This window comes from Benincasa hispida, chromosome 10 (assembly GCF_027475165.1).
Source record: "Benincasa hispida cultivar pf3 chromosome 10, pf3_genome.v1.1, whole genome shotgun sequence".
Taxonomy (NCBI): domain Eukaryota; kingdom Viridiplantae; phylum Streptophyta; class Magnoliopsida; order Cucurbitales; family Cucurbitaceae; genus Benincasa; species Benincasa hispida.
In genome coordinates, this window is record NC_143487.1 from 4,017,635 (window position 1) to 4,028,796 (window position 11,162).

At 35.4% G+C, this 11,162-nt stretch overlaps 1 protein-coding gene across 3 annotated transcripts; it reads left to right on the forward strand.

The window, feature by feature from the left end:
• The first annotated feature begins 1,854 nt into the window (after positions 1-1,854).
• SAR3 (SUPPRESSOR OF AUXIN RESISTANCE 3) lies at positions 1,855-10,838 on the forward strand. Of its 3 annotated transcripts, none has more exons than XR_005484806.2 (7): positions 1,907-2,186; positions 2,615-5,223; positions 8,316-8,439; positions 8,696-8,841; positions 8,993-9,090; positions 9,809-10,151; positions 10,600-10,838. XR_005484806.2 is itself a non-coding variant. In XM_039045073.2 (6 exons), exons 1-6 carry the CDS (start codon positions 2,153-2,155, stop codon positions 10,002-10,004), a joined length of 3,207 nt encoding a protein of 1,068 aa, XP_038901001.1. In that variant the 5' UTR covers positions 1,855-2,152; the 3' UTR covers positions 10,005-10,367. The 3 variants fall into 3 exon arrangements, 1 of the variants encoding a protein (XP_038901001.1); XR_016523923.1 differs by lacking the exon at positions 10,600-10,838 and adding an exon at positions 7,514-7,640 and having other exon boundaries at positions 9,809-10,367; XM_039045073.2 differs by lacking the exon at positions 10,600-10,838 and having other exon boundaries at positions 1,855-2,186; positions 9,809-10,367.
• The last annotated feature ends 324 nt before the right edge of the window (positions 10,839-11,162 follow it).

Genomic DNA, 11,162 nt, shown 5'->3' on the forward strand with positions numbered 1-11,162 from the left:
GAATGATCAGGATCAGATCATTTGTAGCACTTTATAACAATTGTAACACCTACAAAGCGGGTCATACTCGTAGTGTCACTAAGATAAGCTACCTAACCTTATACATCTACTACAAACTATTTAGGTTATCACTTAAACATGATCCACCTCTTTATCTCCACGTACATGTTTAAGTTACAAAGATAACCTTGGATGTTAGTTTATTGGTTTATGGTTAATGCAACTAAAATATCAAATATTTTATAGACAAAGTGAATAAAATATCATATATTTTATTAATCACATAATGAGTTTGTTTATACAACGTTTACAAACTAGAGGACCCTACGAGATTTAGGGCATTAACCCCAACACCCAATACATTTGAAAGTGAACAAAGATTTGGTTGACTTTCTGACCCTAAATTCAAAATTTTTGTTGATGGACAAAATAGTTAATCGCATTTTCAAGTCCTTTTTTACTAAAAAAAAATAGTTGACCAACTTCAACATCTGTCCTAGACGAAGAGGTACTAAGCATAATCAACTCTCCCCTATTACTTGAAGACATAGATGGTGAAGTTGCTGTAGAACAACACACATCTCTATGATCATGATCCATTTCATTTAATCCTGTTGGTTGCTCATTACCATCCACTGAAGGACCACAACATTGCTCTGGATGACCACAATCCATATAATCTAGTCTAGATGATCTTTCATTACCACTGAAGTACCACCCAATTATGTATCACTACAATTTATTGAATTCAATCCTGTTGGATTAGTGTGGTCATTGTCTAGTGATAATGTTGATGGTACAATATTGGTAGACAAAGAAATATCATCATTTTCCCTATGAAACTCATATGATTCATCGTATTTTCTATCCACGGTCATATCATCATAACTCACATTTTTTTAACCTCATTCTAATATTTTTCGTCCTGATTCGATTTTAGCGTTACAGATAACTGAAGTCTACTAAGTTCTTCCCGAGAAGAAGGAAGTGAACATCATCATCATTCTTTATGTATTATGGAGGGACTTCATATTCAAGCTTATATTTAACTCTCATTATAAGATCAAACTCTGAAGAAGTGACAAACCCTGTAAATGTGAGATTTAAGTTCTTCATACTTTAATGTAACAAGCACAATGATTCCTGTCAACTCGCCCCCAAGATACGAACTTTCATTCTCATCCCAATCACCTCCATATCGAATAAGTAGATACTTTTCTGTCATCCTACAAAGCAAATGAACATTTGTCATTAAGTTGTACAAGCAATTGAAGTGTACTCTCGCTTTCTCTTAATCTCGCTCTCTCTCTCCCAATACAAAATTTCGTAATGCTCAATTCCTACCTCTCAAGAAACAACACAGCAAAAATAATGAAACATAATAAAAAAAATGTTCTAAAAAAGCCTCATCTTGGAAATCCCTGTTCGAAAAAACTCTGTTCAACAAAACACCAGGAAGTAATCACCGTTGAAATGAAGTTTAGAGTTTAAAGAAATCACCATTATATTGTATTTAGGTATTATTGATTTGAGGCTTCAGTCGTGAAAATTGTCAAATCATTCGTACACTGATGAGTAATCACATCAAACTAGAGAATTTAAAGCAAGAACGATAGTGTTTGACCAGACGAGAGCGAGACTTATAACGTGAGACATTTTGAGGGCAATTTACGTAATTTGATATGACGATGTTGTCAGTAAAGGGTCCATTAACATTATTTTTCAAAAATGGGTCATTTGATATTTTAGATCAAAAAAATAGGTCATCCATACAAATTTTCCTTACAATTAATCGATGAACGCCGAGATATTTATCAAAAGAATTGATTAAAAAAAAAAAGAAAAAAAATGGTGGCTGGTGGGACCTTTGTTTTCCTAATTTATTTAAGACAAAAGGAGCGCACACGGAGGAAGCGGGAAACTTTTTGGGCCCTTGCCGGAGAAAGCTTGTCGGAGAATTAAATAACCATCGGAGCAATGGAGACTTGAAGCTGATGATCATCATTTGACGAAGTTTACTTTTTGTCTATAGTGAAAAATGGACATTGACACTTTTAAGAAATCGGGGGCCAAATCTCCTTGTTCGAATTACCGCTGAGTCGGTACGGAAAGTTCGGAAAACCCTAAACCCTTCTTCTCTTAGCTCTTCCACATGGCGTCGCCCTTTTGTCTTCCTTTGGTTTCCGGTAATTCCATCTAATTCTCTGGGAACTTTGATTTTTGTGCTTTAGTTGATTCTGTTTGAGTGCTTGAAGGAATTATAGCATAATTGTACAGGTGGGTTAGTTTTTGTATTACTGGTTGTGTTAATGCTGGCTTGCTTTGTATGGAAAAATGGTTTTCATGGTATATTTTTTAATGCTACTAGACTGAAGTTGAGTTACGTTCACTCGTAGTAGCAGAAATGACGTCAAAAATAATTCGAACTAAATATCCCATTAGTCTCAACGAATCCCGAGCGGTCATTCTTGTCAATCATATGTTTTTTCTTTTTGCTTTCTGTCCACGAATTCAGTAATGGAAACGATTTACTTTGTCTTCCAAGTTAATACTTGTGCGAGTTGCACTGCTTATATATTCGTTCAAAATTAAAATTGATATGTTTTTACTTCAGAGAATTTCAGTGAAGTTCATGATGCAAGAAGCTACCTATCACCCTTTGCGAGTTCCAGGTCGGATCTTGATGCTACGACCTCTGAAGATCAAGCTGCTTCACAACACAAGAGAAGAAGAATTGCCTCTAATGCTGATCTTTCATCTCATGATCATTTGAAGGAGCAGAAAAACTCCTTTCCGACATTGCAGTCTCCTGATTATTATATGTCTCCAAGCTTAGAGGAGATGTCTAACCACGTTCTGAAAGATCCCGATTACACTAGTCAAGTGTTAGATTTTACTGTAGGACGTTGTGGTTATGGGTCTGTTAAGTTTTTTGGTACGACTGATGTCAGATGGTTAGATTTAGACCAAATTGTGAAGTTTCATAGGAACGAAGTTATTGTGTACGAAGATGAAACCACCAAGCCTATAATTGGTCAAGGTCTTAACAAGCCTGCTGAAGTTACTTTGGTTCTGCGGTCAATAACAGCCAGCTTTTTGGAAAGGCAATTTGATAATGTTGTGAAGAAATTGAAATACTTTACCGAGAAACAGGGAGCTCACTTCATTTCATTTGATCCAGAAAATTGCGAATGGAAGTTCTCAGTTAACCATTTCAGCCGGTTTGGCTTGACGGAAGATGAAGAAGAAGATATTGTAATGGATGATGCTAATGCGGTACAAGATCCTGCAGAAATCAACTGCAACGAGATTTCTGATAATAATGAAAACAACTCAATGGACTTCACTGAATCTGTGCTTTGCCATTCCCTTCCTGCTCATCTTGGGCTTGATCCATTAAAGATGAAAGAAATGAGAATGGTTATATTTCCTGAAGACGAGCAGGAGTTTGAGGATTATAATGAATCTCCTAAGTTTCAAAAATCATTCACAGGTAGAGAATATATGAGATCTCCTTTTAAGGATTCTTCTCAGAGGACGAGCCAAAAATTAAATTCTCCAGTTGTCAGAAAGACTCCACTAGCATTGCTTGAATATAATCAAGGTAGCCTTGACTCATATTCTCCTGGTTCCATTTTGATGTCCCAACCAAAAAAGGTTACTCCTGTTAAGCGCTTGAAAGCAGAAGGTTTCAAGCTAGACCTTATGCATGAAACTCCAATTACTATAAATCATTCTTGCAACATAGTTGATGCAGGTTTGTTTATGGGTAGGTCATTTCGTGTTGGGTGGGGCCCTAATGGCATCCTAGTTCATACTGGAAATTTGGTGGGGAGTACGAATTCACAGAGGGTCCTATCATCTGTAATAAATGTAGAGAAAGTTGCCATTGACAATGTGGTGAGAGATGAAAATGGTAAAATGCGTAAAGAATTAGTTGAATTTGCTTTTGATCTTCCTTTAAGTTTACATAAGGAAATGAATCATGAATTTGAAGAAGGATCCTTCAATTTGAAACTTCAAAAGGTTGTCTTCAATCGTCTAACGCTTCCAGATATTTGTAGGGGCTATATAGATATCGTTGAAAGGAAGCTTGAAGTTCCTGGATTATCTTCTTCTACTCGTTTAGTTTTGACACACCAGATAATGGTTTGGGAGTTGATAAGAGTTCTTTTTTCTGAAAGGGAAAATGTTGGCAATAGTTTGGCTGACGATAATGAGGAAGACATGATGCAGGATATAAAAGAAGCTTCATTGAAATTTGACTTGGAAGCACTCCCTCTTATTCGGAGGGCTGAATTCAGCTGTTGGCTGCAAGAAAGTGTTTTCCCCCAGGTGCAATATGAAATAAGTTCATTAAATGATTCCAGTTATCTTGAACATATATTTTTTCTTATGACTGGGCGGCAGCTGGATGCAGCAGTGCAACTTGCTTCTTCTAGAGGTGATGTGAGACTTGCTTGTTTGCTGAGTCAGGCTGGTGGATTCACTGTTGGATCCACTGTGAGTCGCAATGATGTTGCTCTACAACTTGATATTTGGAGAAGGAATGGATTGGATTTCAGCTTTATTGAGAAGGAACGGACACGGTTATATGAGTTGCTGGCAGGGAATATATTTGATGCTTTGCATGACATTGACCTTGACTGGAAGAGATTCCTTGGGCTGTTGATGTGGTATCGTCTACCACCAGATACCACTCTGCCTGTAATATTTCACTCTTATCAGCATCTTCTTAAGAGTGGAAGGGCTCCACTCCCTGTTCCAGTTTATGCTGATGGGTCTCAAGAACTGGCTTTGAAGTCTAATACAAATGAATATCTTGACCTCTCATATTTTCTCATGCTGCTTCATGCTAATGAAGATCCTGAATTTGGCTTTCTTAAGACTATGTTTAGTGCCTTCTCATCAACAGATGACCCACTTGATTATCACATGATCTGGCATCAACGTGCAGTGTTGGAAGCTATTGGTGCAATCAGTTCTAAAGATCTGCATATTCTTGATATGGGATTTGTTTCTCAATTGCTGTGTTTGGGGCAATGCCATTGGGCCATCTATGTGGTCCTTCAGATGCCCTTCCATGATGATTTTCCACACCTCCAGGCTAAAGTTATCAGGGAAATCCTATTCCAATACTGTGAAATATGGAGTTCACAGGAATCACAATTTGAATTTATTGAGAACTTGGGTGTTCCAAGAATATGGCTACACGAGGCGATGGTATATTATATTCTCCCTCTCCTACAGTTGCTATCTTTACTTGTCAAAACTGCTTTTTTATTTTATTGGTTTGGAGTTACGTGCATATCATTTTCAATTATAGATTTATTACATGTACCATAAATTTACTTCTTTAATATTTGCTACACTATGTATCTTTGCTGCTGTTGTTAAAATTGTTTTGTGCTAGTCACAGGTCAAATATCGTTACTATTGAGGAGCCCCTAGAATAAAATAATTGAACTGACCAATTGAGGGGGCGTTTGGAGTAAGGAGTTGGTTATTATAGTCCTAGGTTATTATAGTTGGGTTATAATAATGTGTGTTTGGGGTATACCCCAAACATACCCTGAATGTTTTTGGTTTCATGCCATAAATTCTGTAGAACTCTTAGTAAATATTTGCCTTTTTCCTGGATGCCGAATGGCTACTTCCTGTGAAATGCGTCTAGTGTTATGGGGACAAAAAATTCCGAACTCCATATATTTTTAGAAAATTATGAGACTTTACCATCAGTGTTGTTTGTTTGTTCTGTTGACTCTTTGTGTAAGAGTTCGTTGAGTTATCCGGGGATCTTTTCAAATCTTGGATATCCACTTAGATCATTGTGGTAAAATTTATCACCAACATTTACCCTTCGATAATGGGGCATTTATATCAGATTTGTTGTGAAATAATCTGTTTGATACATTTTCTTAAGTTGGCTTCAAGCTTACAATAATGGTAATTTTGGGTTAATTTTTTTATTTTGGAGTAGATGGCCTTAATGGTCGTGGTTTGGGCACTAAAATCTTGTTTTTGTGGAAGAATGCTTGCCAGGTTCTTTGTTGGAACCTATTATTAAAACAGAATGCCATAATATTCCACTATCTGTCTGATGGCTGGGACAGTACTATCAAATAGGCTCCAATTGAAGGGTTTTTTGTAATAATAATAATAATAATAATAATAATGGAAAATTAAAGAAAAGAGAAACTGAATTTATTGATTAATGAAATGAAAGAAGTTAATAGACTCTCAATATCAAAAGGTGCATTACAAGAAACTTCTCCCATTTAAAAGAAGAGACGAAAGGCTATAATTGGTAAAAGGGTGTTTACATTGACACCAACACAAACCATGATTTAATAAAAAAATCCATGAAATTATCAAGACTTGAGTGATTGTCGTTGAAAGCTTACCCGTCTCTCCAACCAAAGAGTCCAAAAGAAACCCCTGTAAATCCATTTCTTCTTGGTGTTCTCTATTGAAGCTCTTTGGTGATTCTTCAATTCAAGATATTTCTCGAAGTAGGTGAGCTTTCATTTTCCCTTTTTAATGTTGCGTTACCTGTGTCTTTTTATTGGGATATTTTGCTTTGTATTAAGGTTTTATAATTATTGTTTGCTACTTTTATTGTATTTTGAGCATTAGTCTCTTTTCATTTCCTTAATATAAAATTTTGAAAGAAAATAAAAACCCTGTTAATTGCAAGCCAAAGAGGTTTCCTGTCACCAACTGAAGTTCTTTTGCTGACTTTGCATTATTACTCCAATTTGCTATAGGTAGCAACTGGGTACCATTTCTGTAATTGCGTACATTATTTCATAAAACATGTATGTGTGTGCAGGAAGCCAAGAATGTTCATATAATGTTTTTTTTTCACAACCTAACTGTTTTGTGCTTCCTAGTGGTAAGAAAGAATCTTGGGTTTGATAGACTCAGAGGAGTTCAATCCATGATGGTCATCTATGTAAGATCTAATATTCTATGAGTTTTCTAGACACCCAAATGTTGTGGAGTCAGGCAGGTTGTCTCATGAGATTGGTTGAGGTGTGCATAAGTTGATCCCAACGCTTGCGGATATTTAAAAAAAGGAAAAAATACCTTTTTGGTCCCTAAGTTGTTAGGTATAGGTACATTTGGTTCTTGGGTTTTCAAATTGACCAATTTAGTCCCTTATATTTTAGAAATAGGTTTAAAAGGTCCCTACTATACTAATTAGATATTTTTATATTATTTAAAAATATTTTTCTAGTATAAAAAAAAAAAACATTTGATCTCTCCTCTCTTTCCCATCCTCTCACATCCTCTTCTTCTTTGAGAAACTGAAATTGATCAAATGGAGGGCTTAAATTTGGTGGAAATGATAATCTGAATTTTTACCTACTGGCTTCTTTGAAGTGGATTTGGAAGAGTTTGTTGATACTATTCATTGGGTTGTGAATTTTTTTTTTTTTTTTTTTTCCTGGGGGGTGGGGGATTGGTAACTGAGGATTTTCTTTTTCTCCTTTCTTTGAATGAGATGTAGTTGGAACGTTCAAAGATGGAAAATCAACTCAACATGTAATTCCAACAGAGACAGAATTGAAAAACGACAGGATCTGAAATTGAAGCTCCCACTGTCATTGCTTGTAATGCAAATATAGATTTTGAAGGTGAAAGCCCTAAATTCTTTGCTACCAAGGATCCATCTTCTGTAATTTCTCAAGTAATTATGCTCAATACAGTGCCTTACTACAACATACTCTGTTTTGATGGGATTTCCATCGAATTCTGCTCCTCACTTCCTACAGTACTATATCACCATTCTTGGCTACTGATTTCTGATTGGGGAAAAGGGTCCCAGAAAAGGTCTCTATAAAGGATGGAAGGAGGGGAGGAGAGAGAGGAGAGAGATAAAATTACTTTTATTTTTATAATTTAAAAATACTTTAAAATAATAGAAAAAGACCTAATTAATATAGTGGGGATCTAGGACTAAATTAGTCAAATTGAAAACTCAGGGACCAAATGCACCTATACCTAATAACTCAAGGACCAAAAAGGTATTTTTGCCTTTAAAAAATTGTTTCATGCTGCTAGATAACTGAAATTCAGTGCCTTCTAGTTATGCTGGCGAAATTAATGGTTTGTTGTTATCCCCATTTTGGCTTGCCATCTTTTCATGTCTATCTATGTGCTTGTGTTCTGCTGTTTGTTATGAAGATAACGTTATCGCTGAAGAGTGAGAAATGCCATTGATTTTGTTGAATATATAGTCTTGGAAATTAAAATATTTGTCTCATTGACCATCTATCGATCTAAATTAATTGATTGATATTGCTTTTCAGGCAGTTTTTTTCAGTTACCATGGGAATCTTCCAGAGGCCCTCGAACATTTCATTGAATGTAGAAATTGGCATAAAGCTCATACTATTTTTACAACTTCAGTTGCTCATAGATTATTCCTTTCAGGTAATTGTTCACATTGCTTTTTCAGTGACATGAAGTGTACGCTTTCATTACATAGCTTATATTTTTACATGTACTGAAAACTGTAAGATGGTTACAGATCTGTCATTGTTGTATCTATTTAATGTGACAGGGTTGTTTCAGGTAGGTTAAATTTAAGTTTCATCTATGAGTCATGCGATACCAGGTCTTTTTTTGCTAATGATAGGAAAAGTGGTTGATGCTAAAGTCTGTTGATTTTTCATTTCCAATGATGCAGCTGAGCACTCAGATATATGGAAGCTTGCTACTTCAATGGAGATCCACAAGTCTGAAATAGAAAATTGGGAATTTGGAGCTGGGATTTATATATCATTTTATTCTCTGAGGAGTTCTTTGCAGGAAAATAATGAAGGGAGTGAACTGGTATGCACACCTAAGCTTTTCTTTTGTAGCAACTCTAACTGTGCAAATGAGTTTTTAGATCCGAGACTTGGGGTCATTTGAATTCACTGCAAGTCCTTATGCATCTTGTTTTTTTATTTTAATTCCTGATTAAGGTATAATTATATTGCAGGACTCACTTGAGAGCAGAAATGTTGCTTGTGAGGAATTTCTTGGTCGACTAAATGAATCATTGGCGGTTTGGGGTGACAGATTACCAGTTGAGGCAAGGTATGTAGAATTCTTGACTATGACATTTCAATCTGATTCAGTTGTATTTCATGACTTGTTAAGAATGAAATGCTCAATCTCTTAAATTTTTATTCCTTTTGAACTATGATCTCTATTTGGTTGTATTTGGTTGTATTTGTTCGTATCTTTTATTTTTCTATCTTCTTGGGAGTTCGCATCTTTTAAATTTTTATTCCTTTTCATTACACCAATGAGAAGTTGTTTCTTGTTAAAAAGTTTTGTTTTTTATTAAAAAAATCCCCACAAGGGAGCCTGTTACTAACATCATCATAAAGCTTCTCAAGACCAAATAGAAGAGTGAATTGAGCTTTTTATCCAATCAGACGAAAGATAGACATCTAGGGATTACAAAGCGTTTCCTCATAGTATTTACATACTTTCTGGAGTTAAAGTAAGATAGAAACATTATTAAACTTCAAATGTGATTGTATGTATTTTTGGTGGAGGAAGACAAATTGACTAGGAAATTTTCCTGTGAAATTTTGAGGTATTTCAAGCTATATACAGCTGTATATATAATACAGAGATTTAAGAAGTTTATAGTGCATCATATATCTTTGTTATGAACTGCAATTGATTTAGACTTCTTTTTTAATTTGTGGTTTCTTTTCTATTGTTGTTACTTTTATTATTTTTTTAGCATTGTAACATCAAGGGATTAGTATTAGTATTGAGTTTTCTATTAATCTATACACAGAGTTGTTTACTCAAAGATGGCCGAGGAGATAAGTAGATTACTTCTGTCAGATATTGGGGAGGGTTCTACTCGTGATGCTCAGTTGAGTTGCTTTAACACTATTTTTACCGCCCCAATGCGAGAGGATCTTCGCTCAAGTCACTTGCAGGATGCTGTTTCCCTTTTCACTTGTTACCTGTCAGAAATCACATCATAGTCTTCACCTCTCTGAACACGTTTTCCGCAGCTTCAATTTTTAACCGGAGGATCATGTTTTTTTTTTTCATATAATCAATGCCTCTATCCTTTGCAGTATACAGTAAAGGCAGGAGTGAAGTTTTGCAGACCCCTGCCTAGAGAAAAGGTTTGTGATTCCTGAGGTTTCAATATTAGCAATCAATCTGAAACCAAAATTCAAAGGAATGAAATAAGCTGTTCTTGTAAGCCAAATCGTTATCTGTTAGAACTATACCTTCTCTTGTAGTGGTCAGTACATCTCAAATTTTAAAGTTATGGTAGCCATGTAGTTACTATTTTCCATGAAAAATTTATTGAATTTCACACGAGAGTTTACTGATTATCTCTTGCAGTACGGTGGCGTGGCTTACACTTACACGTATGATTATTAGCTTTTGTCATCAAAGTATTTCTGATTTAAACCCTAGCAAATGTTGAATGTGTGAATTTCAATATTTTCTTCGCTACTACCACTCTAAATAAAATTCACTCTACAGCTCCATTTTTAAAGTGGAAAAGTAAGGACTCTTTACTCATTAGCCTTTGTTATATCATCTTTCTTTGCATGAGAACAGCATCAACGAATCAGCTTGCTTCCGATGCGAATGACTGATCTTTAGCTTCGATTTTGTTGCGGACTTACCAGGAAATTTAGAGTTAATGTGTTGCCTGTATATTGAACTAGGAGATTTGTTTCATATTTGTACACATTTGAATTTTAATTGGTTTGATAGATCTGATTCTTTCCCATTTCCGTATTGAAACATCCCCTAAAGATTTATGATTTGATATGTAAGTTATTGTTACGACCTTTGATCCCCTGACTTCTTCCCCTGCAATTTAAGAGCTCAACAAGCCACAACACACAAAATTAATGTAAAAGAAAGGTTTCAGAAGACTTCTTGAAGGAACATCGATTCTTCTCATTAATATAAAACCAAGATGAAATCGATTACACCCCACTCTTTCAAAGAAAATGAATCCCAAGAATAAGAACAAATACAAGAACCCTAAAATTCAATAAGGCAACTCCGGAAACCCCTTCCCCAGGAAATCTCCTTCCTTATTTTTCTACCTGTCTTCCATTCTTTTCCTCCCTCCTTTTAAAACTCAGTTGGGCTCACTTCAACCATTTTCA